The sequence below is a fragment of the Lutra lutra genome, chromosome X, assembly GCF_902655055.1.
Source record: "Lutra lutra chromosome X, mLutLut1.2, whole genome shotgun sequence".
Taxonomy (NCBI): Eukaryota; Metazoa; Chordata; class Mammalia; order Carnivora; family Mustelidae; genus Lutra; species Lutra lutra.
In genome coordinates this window covers 88,050,998-88,070,436 of record NC_062296.1, presented here as the reverse complement: position 1 = coordinate 88,070,436, position 19,439 = coordinate 88,050,998, and the positions used below count along the sequence as shown (strand labels likewise).

At 42.8% G+C, this 19,439-nt stretch overlaps 1 protein-coding gene across 1 annotated transcript in view; it reads right to left on the bottom strand.

Moving 5' to 3' along the window:
- Positions 1-1,537: 1,537 nt before the first annotated feature.
- The window catches only part of VEGFD (vascular endothelial growth factor D), a 39,467-nt gene continuing 21,565 nt past the window's right edge, over positions 1,538-19,439 (bottom strand). Inside the window, exons 3-7 of the mRNA XM_047715588.1 lie at positions 14,438-14,628; positions 10,781-10,929; positions 8,568-8,668; positions 3,026-3,221; positions 1,538-2,204 (exon numbers count right to left, since the gene is read on the bottom strand). Of these exons, the coding sequence (XP_047571544.1) occupies positions 2,078-2,204; positions 3,026-3,221; positions 8,568-8,668; positions 10,781-10,929; positions 14,438-14,628 (764 nt within the window). The 3' untranslated portion in view covers positions 1,538-2,077. The remainder of the gene's footprint in view (positions 2,205-3,025; positions 3,222-8,567; positions 8,669-10,780; positions 10,930-14,437; positions 14,629-19,439) is intronic.

Below are 19,439 nucleotides of genomic sequence, written 5' to 3'. Positions count from 1 at the left end.
TCCCCCACATTTGACAGGTGTGGAAACTGAGGACCCATAGGGTTTCTCAGCCTCTTAATGAGGTGAGGTGACAGAGCCCGTGCTTGGATTTAGACTCTCTTTATACCAAAGATGAGCAAAGTGACTCTTTCGTGCAGTGTCTGCTGTCTGCTGCCCCAGCTCTCAACGGAATTTGACCAACAGCTACAGAGGAGGAGAGACTGGTAGGAATCAAATGAAGGAATACAGCTAGGAATTGAAGCTGATGAGTTATGTACAAGCCCTTTCAGAAGGCTAGGAATCAAACAGTGAAACCAGAAGGAAGAAGGCGCTTTGGGTTGAAGGTCATAAGGCAGGGACAAGAGGAACAGTGACAGGAGAGGAATGACCGGGCCAACGCCAGCAAAGGACAGCCGTGATAATGGCAGCACGCTGGGGACTGGTCCCAAGCCAGCTCCAGATCGGTCGTGTCCCCAGGGCAGGGACTGAGAACTAAAGCCAGGAAAGGAGCAGGGGTCCAGAGCCACAGGCCACAGAGGACTTGCGTAAAGGGGAGGAGAATTCAGGAACTGCTTAGGGACCAAGAGAGGAAGGGCAGGGATTTGGGCCAGGGTCCAACAATTCTACTGTGCGCATCAGAAACATCATCATCTTCCCCCTTGTTATTGTCCAGCTTGGGTCACACAAATTTGATCAGGAGCGTTTCCAGTTGTAAGGAGGTCGCAGTGTATGGAGAGAGAAGCGTGAACACAGCCCTTTCCAAAAGTCTGCAATGAAGTGTTGTAATAGATTGTGGATCTATCTATCTTTCTATTTCTGCAAGATGCTAGGGAGGGAGTTATTTGCTAAATAATTTAATTCTGTGCACTAACATTTTTAATTTGCCAAAAGGCTTAATACCCCTAAAGCTGCCTTCATTCTGGTTTGCCAAACGTGCGGTAAAGTCAGAAACGTGCAGTAAAGAGAGAAGAATCCCTTAGCCACGAGAGGGGAGATGTAAACAACCAGAGCATGAGGCCACAGAGTTGGAGCTGGAAGCAGCTGGAAGATGCAAGCTTTCAAAGACATCAGGGGTTATCACTGGACTCTCCTTCATCATGAGACACGGGTCAAGTGAAATCAAATTGAATCTCAAAGGAAAGAGAGATTTCAAGCTAATTCTTGGGTCACATTTGCTTCATCTCATTCATTCATTCATTCATTCAGATGTTAGTTACCTGTGAGAGAGAGAATGCGAGCGCGAGTGAGGGGTAGGGCAGAGGGAGAAGCAGACTTCCCTACTGAGCAGGGGGCCAGATAGACGGAAGTGGGGCTCCGACTGGGGCTTGATCCCAGGACCCCAGGATTATGACCTGAGCCTAAGGCAGACACTTAACTTCACTGAGAATCTTAAACATTCTGAGAGCTGCTCCCTGGGCTTCCCCAAACTGACATCAAGTTTTTTTGTGCCCATGTCTCTCCCCATCCCTCCCCCTTCTCAATTCCTTTCTCTCTTTAAAACATGCTATTGCCTTTGGCATAAAATGTAGAGTGATACGATATTAAATAACACAAAATCTCATGGCCTGAATAATGGCGTTTATTTTCTTTAAATACACTTAAATATGAAACAACAGAACAGTAATGCAGTAAACTCAAAACTACAAGCTGGACAGTCATCAGAAAATCAGTGCTGATCCTACAAAATCAAAATCTGCATAATATAGAGTCAGAATAATTCACAAGAGAGTTGCATTAGCAAAGGATTTGGAGACTATAAAATTATCTCATCGGCTTTGAGCAGTCAATCACATGGCCCCGCTGATTCTAGGATGATCAGACCTTTTTCATTCATTAGGGAAAAAAAAAAAGGTTCACACAGGTTCCCTCCTCTCCATTCTCCTTGTGCAGGGGCATGGTCAGTTGGAAGACATCTGTCAGTGAGCCAGGGCAGGGAATCCTCAGCTGGTGTGTAATGGAAGAGTGGTCTGGATTCACTGTGGGACTGGGTAAAATGGACCTTTTTCTAGTACCTGGGGAGGGGAGGAGTGACAGCAACTTGGCAAAGCAGCACGCTATTTAAAATGTCAGGGCTGGGGAACTTCAGAACAAAGTTGAGTCAAGGATTTTCTTGACCGTGGAGCCCATAGGCAGCTTTCTTCTCTTTTGGAAAGCGGCAATGCTTCGCACATGCTGGTTTTCCATTTGCACATGTTCTGGTGTGAAAGGGACATCTGTCCTCACAGCTGTTGTGAAAGAAAATAAACACGAGAGTTCCGAATCAAGGACTACATTCAAAGGAATAACTCTGTTCTGATTTGATTATGTTTTCCAAGTGAATTTTCCAGATATGTATTTAAAATGTCAACATAAAATCCTGAATGGTTATTCCACATGGATGCAAAAATCTATGAAAGGCCAAACAGTAACCCATAAGGGTTCTATTTATCAACAAATTTCTTGTTATATAAATCCAGTGCCATCACCTTCTTCAAAGAAAAAAGCAAAAAAAAAAAAAAAAAAAAAAAAAAAAAACCAGAGGTGGACATATATTGAGAGAGATGGAACCAAAGAGTCTGCTGATTTGAAACTCAGCCGCCAAAATGATTGTTTAAATCTCATCAATTAAAGTTTTTGCTAAAGATCCATACCCAACAATAGCAGGCAGGATTTTTTTTTAAGATTTATTTATTTATTTGAGAGAGGGAGTGGAGGGGCAGAGGGAGAGAGAGAGAGAGTCTCAAGCAGGCTCCCCGCTAAGCACAGAGCCTGACAGGGGGCTCGATCCCAGGACCCCACGATCTGGACCTGAGCTGAAACCAAGAGTCAGCTGGTTAACCAACTAAGCCACCCAGGTGCCCCATGACTGTCTTGCTTTCACAATTCATCATCACTCTATATACTCTCACTTTGTCCTTAGTTGCCAAACCTCTGTTTTACTATCTAAAAAAGGGGCTTGGCCACTGCAAACAATGCCTCAACAAGAAATGTCACCACATCAAAAGAAAGGGCATTCACACTCAATGTCAATGGGTCAAATGAAGGTGAAAGTGAAAATGCACTTGACCTGCAGGTGTCTGCGTGAAATATCTTGTGCTTCTGGCAGCAGCTCTCCAGGCTCTCTCTGCACTCCAGGCAGCTGCAGTTTTCTGGGTGCTGGATGAGATCTCTGGGACATGGGGTCTTACAGACACACTCACACCGATCTTCGTCAAACTTCATGTGTGGCCCACAGAGAGCCAGTTCCTGGAGATGAGAGTGGTCTAGACGGAAAGAGAAAAGGGTTGCTTGAGTGGCTGCAGCACGGATCATATGGCATTGAAGTTGGCTGTATACTCTCCATTCGTGGGAAAATAACTTGGATTCTCCTCATCTCCTTTCCTATCAATTTTTGCTTCTCCTCTTTCCACGCAGTGAAGGAGGTTCACCTCTGATTTCATAATACAAACACCAAATGCATGTGTTCTCTTACGTTTGTGAGAAAGAGGTTTTGAGCTGAATATTTTTGATCGGATTTTTAAAGAGATTTTTTGGTTGGTGGGTGACTTGTTACACAATGCAATCTTTCACAACCAAGTATTAGGAATAAAACATAGGATAGCTAAGAATTATGAGGCTGATCCTTCCTAGTTTTGAGGCAAAGACAAAAGGAGGGAGGAACAGAGGTATCAGCATGATAGAAATACACCTTAGACCTTCCAAGCTGTGGATAGAAAGAGTGATGTATTTCCTCACCACAGATCACAGTGCTGTTATTAAAAGATACACCAGTGATAATAAACTTTGATTCCACAGACATCTGTTGGAAGAATATGTTCAGCTGAGAGGAGGGTCTGAGAGATTTTTAACACACTTGGTTGACAGCTATTTCTTCTAAAGAGTGTACACAATTGGGCAACTATTACTCCATGTTCAATTCTGATCATCAAGTTGAGATCTAGTCAACTTGGAAGGAAATGGAAGAGATAGAAACTTGGGAAGAACTTGACTGTGACATCTTTCTTAAAGGTTCTGGAGGCAAGTATGTGGTTAGCTTCTTCCCCAAACCCACTTCTTTCCAAACCTACCTCATTTAGGGAATGATGCCATCAATCCCGACTCTCCTGCCATATTGGGTCTCATTGCTTTGTCCATCCAGTTCTGCCATCCTGAATTTGTTCTATCATTTCCATCAACACTGTCACAGATCTTGCTATCACAAGTTTTATCCCTTCTATCAATTTTCCACAATATTATCAAATGTAAATCTACTCACATCGTTCTACTGCTTTAAGTTCCTTAAAAGGTTCCCAATTGAAATAAAAACGGTTTACCCACCAGGACATATGAGACCCTAGATCTTACTAACCTCCCAGACTCATGTCTCTCCCTCTCACCTTCCCCTTCCATATATATTCTGTGTTCCATCCGTACCAAATTGTACTACTTTTTGTTCCCCTGATATGCCAGGATCTCTCAACCCCATGCTTTTGTCCTTGCCTTTCTCCCTGCCCATCATCTTTCTCCCCCAGTATCTTTCCCACCTTCTATAAGTTCAGCTAAGCGCCCTTGCCCTCTGCATATTTCCATCCTGTCCTTTCTTATACTGCTTACATTTGTCCATTTTCTTGATGAATTAAAAGATGCTGAAGGTTATAGGAACCAGATCTCATCATTCTGACATAAAATAGGCACATGATAAATGTTGAGTTCATCTGCCATAATAAAAGGGTCTGAAACAGGCAGATATACGAAGACTCTGAAGAATTCCATCCATCGTTCCAAGACATTGGGTTAAACCATGTGTTCTAGTCAATATCTGACTACTGATAGTATATCAAAATGGCAATCTCAGGTTGTCTAATCTCATAGTTTTAAATTCTCTTTGGTTGATGATATTCAAGGAACCATGTGGAAAGCGTGTTGGAAGGCCAGATCTGGGGAGATTCTTGGAGTTGTGTGAAGAGGAAAAAGGTAATCTTTATAAGCCATATGCCAATGAGGCATATGTCACTTTGGGGCAAGATGAGAATACATTGTTCCCATTGGATAGTTTTTCCTGCTTTGTCAAAGATTAATTGACTGTATAATTGTGGGCTCATTTCTGGGTTTTCTATTCTGTTCTGTTCATCTATGTGTCCATTTCTGTGTCAGTACCATACTATTTTGGTGACTATAGCTTTATAATATAACTTTAAGTCTGGAATTGTCTATTGATTGATAAATGGATAAAGAAGAAGTGGTATATACATATACCATGGAATATTATTTGGTCATAAAAAAGAATGAAACCTTTCCACGTGCAATGACGTGGATAGAGCTAGAGAGTATAATGTTACATGAAATAAGTCAGGCAGAGAAAGACAATGACCCTATGATTTCACTCACATATGGAAAGTAAGAAACAAAACAAGCAAAGGGGAAGAAAAGAGGGAGAGAGACAAACCAAGAAACAGACTCTTAACTCTAGAGAACAGACTAATGGTTACCAGAGGGGAGGTGGATAGGGGGTGCGGGGGAAAACAGGGGATGGGTATTAAGGAGGGCACTTAACGTGATGAGCACCAGGTGACGTGAAATTCAGAATTGCTGAATCACTATATTGCACACCCAAAACTACTATAACAGTGTATATTAACTATATTGGAATTAAAATAAAAACTAAAAACAAAACAAACCGATTATTAAAGGATAGTTAAGGAGTTCTTAAAAGACCCATATGAATCACTGGGTGGCGGTAGAGATTCATTTAGACCCCTTAGAGTAGCACCAACGCCCTTGAGTGGTTTAGGGAAACAGTCCACTAAGCGTTTGCTGAGGTAGTTGGCAGAGGCTGGCCACAATCCCTACAGGCATTAGTTAAAAGCAACAGAGACTGGGGGACTTGGCCAGCTCAGGCTATAGAGCATGTGACTCTTGATCTCAGGGTCATGAGTTCAAGCCCTACTTTGGTGTAGTGATTACTTAAAAAAAAAAAAAAAGTAACAGAGACTGGGTGTAGGAGAACTGTGTGAAGCAGCAACTAGCCAAGGGTGATACCCGAAACTATTATACACTGATTTCAAGCCTAGGGAGGTTGATGATGGAATGCCATGAGTTCTGTTCCCAGCCTTGTTTCATTCATCATTTTTATCAATAAGCTTGTGGATTTTTTTCCAAATAAATTCTTAAAGTTGTGGCTACCTTGAAGAATTTAAAATATAACATAAGGACTCCCCAATTTTCCTTTTTTCTTTTAGGCTATTGTTTGTTGTAACACTTTAAAGCTATCATCTGAATCCAATGAGATGAAATGAAACTGGTCTTGGATTCACTAAGCCACATGCACTCATTCAAGAAGAGAAGTCATTGTAGATGTAGAAAAAGCAGGTGGCTTAACCGCCACATGTGTGCAAAGGGTGTTTAGTGAACAGTAAACTCAGTGTATGTCATCAGTTTGATGAGCTTACTGGAGGAGTGACCGTGAACTAGCTACCCCATGTCTCTTGCTTCTGTCATGGTGACCACGTCCCCAAAGGCCCTTGCCTCCTTTCCTACCCTGGGCCAACACATCCTCTTCTACCCTGTCACTGGCTGATTGTGTTAAAATTCAAATCGGTGCTTCCTTGGGGCTCCTGGGTGGCTCCGTCCATGAAATGTCTGACTCTTGGTTTCAGCTAATGGTTCGTGATCTCATGGGTCATGAGCAAGAGCCCCTGGTGTGCTCCGTGCTCAGTGGTAAGTCTGCTTGAAGATTCTCCCCCCCGCCCCTCCCCCAACTCAGGGGCTTTTGTGCATGCATGCGTGCTCTTTCTCTTTCTCTAAAATAAATAAATGAATCTTAAAAAAAATTCTAATTGGTGCTCTCGCTCTCCTGCTTGAACGAAATGAGGGGTTCTCTTTGCCTTAGCATCACATCCAATGTTTGGGACAAGATGCCCAACGTCTCCTGTGAACCTCTCCGGCTTCCTCTCTCACATCCACCCGGCCCCCTCCCATTATGTTCCCACCAGGCTGAACATTTTTTAGCATGCTGACCTGCTACCTTCTCTCACTTCCTGTCCTGAGCACTCATGTTGCTCCTGCTCAGAGCACTTCTCTCCTTCCCGACCCCCCACTCTTCCCACCCTAGGCACACACAAGCAAGCACCCGCTGAGTCTCTCCCCAGGACAGCTCATTTAGGAATTGTATACCGAGAACATGCTGAAATGATTCTATTTTGATATGTTAGATTAAATTAAAAGATATAAAAATTAAACTGACTTGTTCTTTTTGACCTTCTTAATGTGAGTACTACAAAATGTGAGTCACATCTGTGACTCTTACTGTCATTCCATTGAACAGTCCTGTTCTGGAAAGACAGACTGAGGTTCAATATGGTTTAGTAACCAACAAGGGTGAGCCCAGGGTAACTGGGCTGCCTCGGTGGGTGGCAGGCTTCCCCGGGACTGAGGTATACTCTAGCAGAGGATAATCTCAACACTTGGTGGGAAGGATGTAGACCACATTCAGGACCAGCATGAGCTTTCAGGAAAACATTTAGGAGGAAGCGGAGAGACAGAAGTCTAGAAAATGGAATGTTATTTATGGTTTCTAGGACAGCATTGCATAGAGTAGTTTAGTCCTTACAGAGTTTGGCTTGTAGATCAGCTTAAAACAAGCAAGGTTCAAAGCGCATGACTCCTTGTGATTTTTTTTTTCCAGTGGAATTCTGTCATGTTCTCTGGGAAAGAAATTTTAACAATGCATCCATTTTCAGCCAGAGTCGTCATCAAACGTCACAGCACTGTGACTTTGAGCAGTGATGGGATTGGCTTCCCAACTCCTCTCAGCCCATTAGCTAGCTGTGCTTTTACTTTGCTTTTACTTTTGCTTTTACTTTGCCCTAGTTTCAGAAAAAGTTTTCTCCGACTCCCCATTTTTTTCCCTCAAGTAATTGGCCTGTTTTCACATGCCACTGTTGAAAGAAACCAACAAGTCTAAAATTACCTTATGTTCCTGTGAGACTTTTAAACAAATAAATTAGTAACATGTGGTTGACTAGTGTTGAGTTTGGAAGTGGCTTTCATGAAAGGCTGCCATTGCCTTTCAAACCCAGTGTTGGGGGTCGCTCTAATCCCCAGGCTTTTCTTTAAGATTGAAAGAGTCCTGCATTGGAATTATACTTAACTGTATAATGAGAGCAGAGAGGGCTCTGGGACCTGACTGCTTCTGTCACTCTTAGGGGTGTAATCTGGAGAAAATGACAAGACATCTTGGTGTGTCCATTTTGTCATTGTAAAAAAAAAGGGATAATAATAGTACATTATGGGGGCGCCTGGGTGGCTCAGTGGGTTAAGCCTCTGCTTTCGGCTCAGGTCGTGATCCCAGGGTCCTGGGATGGAGCCCTGCATTGGACTCTCTGCTCGGCAGGGAGCCTGCTTCCCCCTTCTCTCTCTGCCTGCCTCTCTGCCTACTTGTGATCTCTGCCTGTCAGATAAATAAAATCTTAAAAAAATAATAGTACATTATGGATTGTTGCGAGGATCAAATGAGTTAATACATCGAAAAGTCTTACAACATTGCCTGGTCATTGTAAGCACTTGGTAGATGTGAGTTACAATTGTTATTTTTATTATTACTGTTATTATTTCCTTACTGTCATCATTACCTTCCATTCCAACGAGTGGATTCTCCTCCTGTAAAACACATTTGCATTTGTCCCTGTCCCACAGCATGTCAATAGGACAGAGTTTCTTAGAATGGGAGCAGCTAGGAAAAGAAAACAATAAACCAGATTTAAAATCTTTCAAGGGTAATCACACCTTTGTGGCATTTTAAAAAAAAAAGACTGAATACATTTCTGAGGGGAAAATAGTTAAGGTTTTTAAGGAGCTTAATCCATATTTATGAACTGCTTGTGTTATTAGACAGCAAATCCGTAAGCACAAATACTCTATTTGGGAACTAAACTGTAATTTTGGACAGTTATAATCTTTTTAAGAAGGCTGCTGTTAAAACTGTGCAAATTAGCTGTCACAGCTCTTAAACACTTCCTTCTTTAAGATGGAGATAAGGGGCAACTGGGTGGCATAGTTGGTTGGGTATCTGACTCTGGATTTTGGGGTCAAGTCGTGATCTCAGGGTCATGAGATCGAGCCCATGTGGGGCTCCATGCTGGGCGTGGTGCTTGCCTAAAATTTTTTCTCTCCTGCTTTTCCTCCTGCCCTGCACACATGCTTGCTCTCTGTCAAATAAATAAATAAAACTTTAAAAATAAAATGTAGATAAGAGCACTGGCGAGGACAGCAGGAACACGAGGATAAGCAATCTTTCCCCAGGAGCTTTCGTTTGTGCTTGAGAGCGACAGAAGTGTCTTCTTGGCTGGGTAATAACTAACATAAGTACCAGCTCAGTCCACTTACCACTCGTTCAACACATTTACTGCTCCACTTCTGCAAGATCGAAGTATCTAGCTTACTCACTTTAGATTTTCATTCAGCAGTGCCTACCCTTGCTTTCTCTTTATGGAATTCCTTCCTCCTCCCTCCCCACAAATCCGTGATTCTTACCTTAGATTTCAGGACATCAGGGTGTCATAATTGGTTTCATAAAGAACTACAGACTACTCTCAAGAAATTTCAAAGTCAAATCAATTTTAAGCCATTTTAATTAAAAATAAGACTTTTCCATTTGGGACTCAGAAGAGGAAAGTCAGAATAATCACCAAACACAGATGCAGACAGTTTTGTCACTCTCAGGGACTTTGGGAACCTTCCCCCCACTCCCCCCACCTGCCAATTTGGGGACTTAAAAGGATAGACAGCTGGAAATGAGTTCCATGTAATGCTTGTTCTGGAATAGGGATATGTGCCAAAGCTAAGGCTGAAGAAGAATTATACAATTCCACTGGACTATGAATATTAAGATCGAAGGTGTCAGGGCATCTGGGTGGCTCAGTCAGTTAAGTGTGTGACTCTCATTTTCGGCTCTGGTCATGATCTCAGGGTCATGAGATCAAGCCCCGCATGTGGCTCCATGCTCAGCTTGGAGTCTGCTTGAGTTTCTTTCTCCCTCTCCCTCTACTCCACCCCCCATCCGCCCATGCTCGCTCTCTCTTTAAAATAAATAAATCTTTAAAAAGAAAAAAAAGGTGTCTAGGGGTGCCTGGGTGGCTCAGTTGGTTAAATACCTGACTCTCGATTTCAGCTCAGGTCGTGATCTCAGGTGGTAAGATCGAGACCGGCATCAGGCTCCACACTGGGCATGGGCATGGAGCCTACTTGAGATGAGCTCTCTCCCTCTCCCTCTGCCCCTCTGTCCCCTACCCCACCCCCTGATCTCACATGCAGGCATGTACTCTCTCTCTTAAAAAAGAAAGAAAGAAAGAAAGAAAGAAAATAAGAATAAGAATTATTTTTAAAAAGATTACAATATTGAAGTTATTTTAAATATTTAATTATTTTAATTATTTAAAATAATTAAATTTGATTTAAAATAATTTTAAAATTATTATTTTTCTTAGAGATTTTATTTATTTATTTGACAGAGAGAGATCCCAAGTAGGCAGAGAGACAGGCAGAGAGATAGAAAGGGAAGCAGGTTCCCTGCTGAGCAGAGAGCCCGATGCAGGACTCGATCCCAGGACCCTGGGATCATGACCTGAGCCAAAGGCAGAGGCCTTAACCCACTGAGCCACCCAGGTGCCCCTAAAATTATTTTTAAAAAGAGCAAAGGTGTCTGTAAGTGGATGGGTAAGTTCATAACCACTGAGCTTTTTGGTCCTAATGCAATATCTATCTAACACCTCATTAAGGAAGAATTCTCCACATACAACTTTAGCAAACTCAAGAACAAGCATAACTGAATACAAGAAGGGCTTACTGATCTTCTTCTGGGATCTGGATGGATCTTCTGATAATAGTGTACGGATGGCGGGGAGCCGTTGGCAAGCACTTACAACCTGTATGGTTGGCAACTTTAACAGGCACTAATTCAGGTACGGAAGTCAAAGGCACTGATATCTCAAACAGCTAGAAGAGAGAAAGAACCACAACACATATATATTTTTAGATAATAATTTCTATAGTCTGCATTTTTGCCTTTGTCCTTTATGGGAGTGACTTTGGCAAAGCTGTCCATTAACAACAGAACTAATAAGGATAAGGGCTGGCATGATGGAAAGGATGCTGGGCTGGGAATCAGGACACTGGGCTTACGCAACTTTAACAAGTATTTAAGCCTGACCAAGTCTCTTAACTTTTTGGTGTCACTGGTACCCCTGTAAAAAGCACTGTTGGTATCTGCTCCTGTCTTTAATTTGAGTGTAAATTATACAGACTGAGTGAAATTATAGCTATGACGTTTGAGACCATGGTGAATAGATTATTGTCCAAAACTCTTTACTTATTCTTTCTCATACCATCTCCACTGAAGGAACAGTTCCCTGTTCGTTGACTTTGGACGTGGCTATGTGACTTCCTTTGGCCAACAGGATACTAGCAGACATGACACAGCTACAAACTTGAACTGTGTGTGCTTTTTGGGCTCATTTTCTCCTGCGTATGCTGTGGCCATGAGAAGAGCATGATTTGGCAGGTGTGCTGGGCCAAGGGATGAGAGACTCAGGGAACAGACCTGCACTTAACCTGTAGCCTGGAGTCAAGCCCACTCCAAACTAACTGATCTTTGAATACATGGGTAAGAATAAGTTATTATCATTTGAAACCACATTTTAGGGTGTATATTATACAGCATTACCCAGTAATAAGTGGCTGATACAAGATCACCATGCTCAACCAGATACTATAGGTAACATGAACAGCATTCTTTCTAGGTTTCTATATGCCAGGTCCTATTTTATATTCATTCATTTACCCCTTATAACAACATTATAGGGTGGGTTTTTTCTTTATCCACCCCCAACTCTATGGGCAAAAAACCCAGATGTACAGAGAGGTTACATAACGTGCCTAAGGCCACATAACTATTTATTGGAAGAGTAGGGATTTGAATTCAGACAGTCTGCTCCAGAGCCAGAGGTGATACTCTTAGGAATATGCCTTATTGGGGCACCTGGGTGGCTCAGTCATTAAGCATCTGCCTTCAGCTCAGGTCATGATCCCGGGGTCCTGGGATTGAGCCCCGAGTTGGGCTCCCTGCTTGGTGGGAGGCCTGCTTCTCCGTCTCCCATGCCCTCTGCTTGTGTTCCCTCTCTTGCTGTGTCTCGCTCTGTCAAATAAATAAATAAAAGCTTTAAAAAAAAGAATATGACTTTTTGGAACAAAATGTCTGTGACCTGAAGAAGCAAGATGGGATCCTGCCAAGTAGAAGTCAGAGAAATGTCAATTACTTTGTTTTTAGACTGGTTCTAGGGTGTCTGGATAAATTTGAACTTGATTTTAGTGTTCTATTCAATCAGTCCCCATTCCATGTAGTCCTAACTATGCAGAGTATTCATTTATTCACTTAGTTTCAAAGGTGTATTTCATCAAACAGTCCATTACTTTGGGGTGAAGGTAGTTTTTTTAAGCCACTATTAAAATGTTCAAGTGTGCATATTTAGAACAGAAAACTTCTGTAGACTTACACTTAAGTACGTTCTTTAAAACTAATTATTTGTTGAGTACAAGAGTCAAAATAAAGTACTCAAGTATCTATTAAGTGGAAACAATCCATTAAAGTTGTGTTTATTCTGACCCTTTGATATGTGTTGGACCCTTTATGAGTCTAAGTAAGAAAACGTTTTTAGAGTGTTTACTTTGCATAAAGTTCATATCCTTGCGAAATTTTTCAGCTATGCTTTAGGGAATAACATGGTCATGAACCAAAGCCTCTTATGTTATGCAAGCTTGTTTCTACTGATAGTTGGTGCTTAGCCATACTTACGTCACTTTCCCCGTGATTGTCAAATAGTGAGAGGTCAATTTTTTTTACAAGTTCCAAGATTCTCTAAAAGAATTTGGGGAAAAAACTGAACAGTTTGTGGAATATTTTAGGAGGTAGGGGGAACAAAATTAAGGATAAGTTCAACTATTATCAAATCAGCATTCCATTCTTTCTACCAATAAGAAAAAATTCCTCTAAAAAAAGTGGGGTGGGGGGGACATGCTGGGTAGCTCAGTTGGTTAAGCATCTGACTCTTGATTTCGGCTCAGGTCGTGATCTCATGGTCCTGAGATCCAGCCCTGCACTGGTCGCCGCACTGGATGTGGAATCTGCTGGAGAGTCTCTCTCTCCCTCTCCCTCTGCCCTTCCCCTTCCTTGTGCCCTCTCTAAAAAAATTTCTTTTTTTTTAAAGATTTTATTTATTTGATGGAGAGAAAGATCACAAGTAGGCAGAGAGGCAGGCAGAGAGAGAGGGGGAAGCAGGCTCCCCACTAAGCAGAGAGCCCAATGCGGGGCTCGATCCCAGGACCCTGAGATCATGATCTGAGTTGAAGGCAGAGGCTTAACCCACTGAGCCACCCAGGCGCCCCTAAAAAACTTTCTTAAAAAAGATAATTTCCTACCATGGATATATATTCATTGTGTATGTCATTTTATTATTCTACCTCTGTTCACAAACAGAGAATAGATGGCGTCTGGAATGTGACCAAGTGAATGAATGCCTGAACGTGCATGAGGAACGTGTGACACAGAACTAAACAGAATGCGGTTGGACTTATAGCCTGTTAATATCTTTTCCTACGTTTGTTATTACTGCTCTTCAATGCAACATTTCTTACACCTGACAATATGGTAGTGATAGAAAGAAAAACTTACCTATTGGGCAAAAGAGATTTTACAAGATGGAGAGAGAAGAATGATTTCTTTCATGGGGGCTACAGACTACTTTTCAAAGATCTTTTGTGCTATGTGCACTCCATTTGCCCCTCCAGAGATGCCACCCTCTCTCCTTCCTCCCCCACCAGGCTCTGGGTCTAAAGATGCTGACCCCCATGTCTCCATCTAGAGGTCCCCTTGCCCCCCCCCCCCCGAAATTCTTGCTGCCACTCCTCCAACCCGTCTAGCAGCCTCTTCTCCCCTTTCTCTCTGTGTTCCTGAACTGCTCCAGCCTCTTCGGCCCAAGGATGACAAGATCTCCCCGCTCTTGCTAGCACTGGGTACTTCCCAGCCCTTTCTCCTTCCCATAGCCCTGCCCACACCACCCATCCAACTCTTCTCTGTCACTCCCCTTGAACAACACAGCCCCCAACGGATACACAAGGCAGTGCAGATGTCTTCATTCCTTTTATCGTCTGTCTAGTGAACTCCCTTGTGATTTTCTGATTCTTCACATTATAGCATCAGAGAGACAGGAGCTGATAAGCCGTTCAGGCCCTGGAGTTGCACAGGCCTGGATTAGAGTCCCAGCTCTGCCCCAGGTTAGCTCCCTGAGCTCAGACAGAGGCAGATAATAGGCTACCCTCTGAGCTGGGTTCGGGAATTAAATGAGATCATGCCCACAGGGCATTTAGCCCAGCACCAAGCCTCGCTATAGCTGTCAACACGCCTGTCCTCGGGGCTTCGTAAGGGCCACACTGGCGAGTGTCCACCTACCTGCTTGGAAACGTAGGAGGTGCTTGTGTTCATACAGACGAGGCTCTCTTCATTGCAGCAGCCACCGCACCGGAACACGCTGACACAGGGCGGCTTGAAGAAGGTGTTGGTGCTCCTCCCAAGCTCGCTGGCCACCTCCACGCACGTCTCTCGGGGGCTGCACTGAGTCCGCTGCCATTCCTCATCTATAACTGCGGAGAGGAAGCTCCTGGGGGCCGGCCCCGGAAATGGCCTTGACAGGCCAGTGTGCGCCAAGGTCAGGCCGCACACGGTCATGTTCACGTGTGCAGGGCTGGTTATTTTATGAGATGGATATTTTCTGTCCATCCCCTAGCGAAAGACTGTTTTCAGAAAAATCAAAACCAAAATCTGTGCTCCTTCCCAAATATGCAATACCTTCTCTGGTGAACAACACCATCTCTGGTATAAAACTACACTGAGTACCTCCGGAAAAGCTGCCTAGTAAGGAGGTAAACAGAAGCATGCAGAGAAATAACGTGTAAGTGGCATTTGTTAAGCAATTTAAGGACACAGCTGGATAGCTTATCTTCCACTTGAAGTCAAGTGTGGGTAGGTCTCACACTGTCAAGAAATACATTTCTGGGGCGCCTGGGTGGCTCAGTGGGTTAAGCCGCTGCCTTCGGCTCAGGTCATGATCTCAGAGTCCTGGGATCGAGCCCCGCATCGGGCTCTCTGCTCAGCAGGGAGCCTGCTTCCTCCTCTCTCTCTGCCTGCCTCTCTGCCTGCTTGTGATCTCTCTGTCAAATAAATAAATAAAATCTTTAAAAAAAAAAAGAAATACATTTCTGTTGCTTGTTTAAGTAACCACGGTAGGATTCAAAGTGGGTCAGTTACATGAATGGAAATTTAAGTGGAACTAATCTTTCCTTGAGCAGGGGTTTTTTTTCATGGGCGAGTGCCTAATACTGATGTTTAAGTAAATAATTGAATAGGCCAGTTCCTTTTGATGGCAGAGCCAATACTCTGGCCATTCTAGTGAATATGAGAGAAACAAGAAAAAGAGACAAGCCTCTGGGAATAAAAATATTACCTACTATAGTACTAGAGGGCTTTGTCTCGGCAATCAGACAACAAAAAGAAATAAAAAGCATCTGAACCGGCAAAGAAGAAGTCAAAATCCCACTTTTTGCAGACGACATGATGCTTTATGTGGAAAACCCAAAAGACTCCACCCCAAAACTGCTAGAACTCATACAGGAATTCAGTCAAGTGTCAGGATGTAAAATCGATGCACAGAAATCAGTTGCATTTCTCTACACCAACAGCAAGACAGAAGAAACAGAAATTAAGGAGTCTATCCCATTTACAACTGCATCCAAAACTATAAGATACCTAGGAATAAACCTAACCAAAGAGGCAAAGAATCTGTACTCAGAAAACTATAAAGTACTCATGAAAGAAATTGAGGAAGACACAAAGAAATGGAAAAACGTTCCATGCTCATGGATTAGAAAAACATATATTGTGAAAATGTCTATGCTACCTAGAGCAACCTACACATTAATGAAATCCCTATCAAAATATCATCAACTTTTTTCCAAAGAAATGGAACAAATAATCCTAAAATTTGTATAGAACCAGAAAAGACCCTGAAAAGCCAGAGGAGTGTGGAAAAAGAAACCAAAGCTGGTGGCATCACAATTCCAGACTTCAAGCTCTATTACAAAGCTGTAAACATCAAGACAGTATGGTACTGGCACAAAAACAGACACATAGATCCATGGAACAGAATAGAGAGCCCAGAAATGGACCCTCAACTCCATGGTCAACTAATCTTCAACAAAGCAGGAAAGAATGCCCAATGGGGGGAAAAACAGTCTCTTCAATAAATGGTGCTGGGAAAATTGGACAGCCATATACACAAGAATGAAACTGGACCATTTCCTTATACCACACACAAAAATAGACTCAAATGGATGAAAGACCTAAATGTGAGACAGGAATCCATCAAAATCCTTGAGGAGAACACAGGCAGCAGCCTCTTCAGCCTTAGCTGCAGCAACTTCTTCCTAGAAACATCACCAAAGGCAAGGGAAGCAAGGGCAAAAATGAACTATTCGGACTTCATCAAGATCAAAAGCTTTTGCACAGCAAAGGAAACAGTCAACAAAACCAAAAGACAACCAAGAGAATAGGAGAAGATATTTGCAAATGACATATCAGATAAAGGGCTAGGATCCAAAATCTATGAAGAACTTATCAAACTCAACACGCAAAGAACAGATAATCCAATCAAGAAATGGGCAGACATGAACAGACATTTCGGCAAAGACGACATCCAGATGGCCAACAGACACAGGAAAAAATGCTCCAGATCACTCAGCATCAGGGAAATACAAATCAAAAGCACAATGAGGTCACACCAATCAGAATGGCTAAAATTAACAAGTCAGGAAATGACAGACGCTGGCGAGGATGCAGAGAAAGGGGAACCCTCCTACACTGTTGGTGGGAATGCAAGCTGGTGCAGCCACTCTGGAAAACAGCATGGAGGTTCCTCAAAAAGTTGAAAATAGAGCTACCCTATGACCCAGCGATCACACTACTGGGTGTTTACCCTAAAGATACAAATGTAGGGATCCAAAGGGGTACGTGCACCTGAATGTTTATAGCAGCAATGTCCACAATAGCCCAACTATGGAAAGAGCCCAGATGTCCATCAACAGCTGAATGGATAAAGAAGATGTGGTCTATATATACAATGGAATACTGTGCAGCCATCAAAAGAAATGAAATATTGCCATTTGCAATGATGTGGATGGAACTGGAGGGTATTATGCTGAGCAAAATAAGTCAATCAGAGAGAGACAATTATCATATGATCTCTCTGATATGAGGAAGTTGAGAGGCAACATGGGGGGTTAAGGGGGGTAGGGAAGGGAAAAATGGAACAAGATGGGATCGGGAGGGAGACAAACCATAAAAGACTCTTAATCTCACAAAACAAACTGAGGAATGCTGGGGGGTGGACGGGTAGGGATAGGGTGGCTGGGTGATGGACACTGGGGAGGGTATGTGTTATGGTGAGTGCTGTGAAATGTGTAAGCCTGACGATTCACAGACCTGTAGCCCTGGGGCAAATAATACATCATATATTAATAAAAATAATTTAAAAAATAAAAAATAAAAAAGTTGAAAATAGAGCTACCTTATGACCCAGCAATTGCACTACTGGGTATTTGACCTAAAGATACATATGTAGTGACTCGAAGGGGCACGTGCACCCCAATGTTCATAGCAGCAATGTCCACAATTACTAAACTATGGAAAGAGCCTAGATATCCATCAACAGATGAATGGATAAAGAAGATGTGGTATATATATACAATGGAATACTATGCAGCCGTCAGAAGAAATGAAATATTGCCATTTGCAACAACGTGGATGGAACTAGAGGGTATTATGCTGAGCAAAATAAGTCAATCAGAAAAAGACAATTATCATATGATCTCACTGATATAAGGAATTTGAGAAACAAGACAGAGGATCATAGGGAAGGGAGGGAAAAATGAAACAAGACAAAACCAGAGAGGGAGACAAACCATAAGAGATTCTGAATCTCGGGAAACAAACTGAGAGTTGCTGGAGGGGAGGCAGGTGGGAGGGATGGGGTGGCTGGGGGATGGACATTGGGGAGGATATTTGCTATGGTGAGTGCTGTGAATTGTGTAAGACTGATGATTCACAGAACTGTACCCCTAAAAATAATAAATGTTAATAATAAAAAAAAAAGATTACCTACTTTCTGGCAAAACAGGACTTGCTTTTCTCTCATCGTTTATTTTTAAAAACTAGATTCTGACACGTTGATACTCAAAACTTTAGAGGCTTTCTACAGATGTTTTTGGGAAATGATTCAATTTTATGTTAAAGGCAATTTTAAAGATTTTCTTTTAGCTTGTCATACAACTGTAGAGTTTATTATATGTTGGATAGGGTGGTGAAAACCTCCTGTGGTAGGAAGCATTTAAACTGACTCCCAATGATACCTACCTCCTGGGGTTCACACCCTTGTACAATCCCCTCCTCTGTATGGGCTAGGCCTAATGACTTGAATCTTATGAAGAGAATACAGGAAATGTGATGGGATGCCACTTCCATGCTTAGGTTAAAAAGACTGTGACTTCTGTCTTGCTAGCAGTCTCTCTCTTGCTGGCACACTCTTTCTCTTGCCTTGTCAACTTGTAGGCTCTGATGAAGCAAGCCGCCATGTTGGAAAGGTTCACATGGCAAGGAACTGAGAGTGGACTCTGGCCAACGGCCCTGTGAGGAACTGGGGCCCTCAGTTCAACATTCTGTGAGGAACTGAGTCCTGCCAACACCCTCTGAGTGAACTGAGAAGCACATCCTGCCCCAATTAAACCATGAGAAGCCACCTGCAACCCAAGATGACACCTTGGCTGTGACCTCTGGAGAGATCCTGAAGGAGAGACACCCAGGTAGGCCATGTCTATATTTCTAAAAAGAAATTGTGACATAAAAAATGTGTTTCAAGCAGCTAAGTTTGAGGGTAATGTGTTACACAGCAAGAGATAAACTGTTCTCCATTTTTACCCCATCTTCAAGTTTGTACTGGTCTCTTCCCACATTATTCTGAGTTCCCACAGATGTGAACATGCTTCTACTAGAAGGGGCAAAGAGAACTTCTGCTCGAAGTACACAGATACATTATTGTTGGAGATTTGACCCCAGTGTCTAAATTATTCCCTTAAAGCACCTTTCCATATCTTTATCCCTCCCCCCCATCTTAGTACTCCTCAGAAGTTGCTCCTTTGGTCACTGAAAACACAAAAGACTGTTGGCTGCCTCAGAAACGTTGTATACACGACACAATTTGCCTTAACTTTGTTTTTTCATCATAAAATCTTCTAACCCATGGGGCGCCTGGGTGGCTCAGTGGGTTAAGCCGCTGCCTTCGGCTCAGGTCATGATCTCAGAGTCCTGGGATCGAGCCCCGCATCGGGCTCTCTGCTCAGCAGGG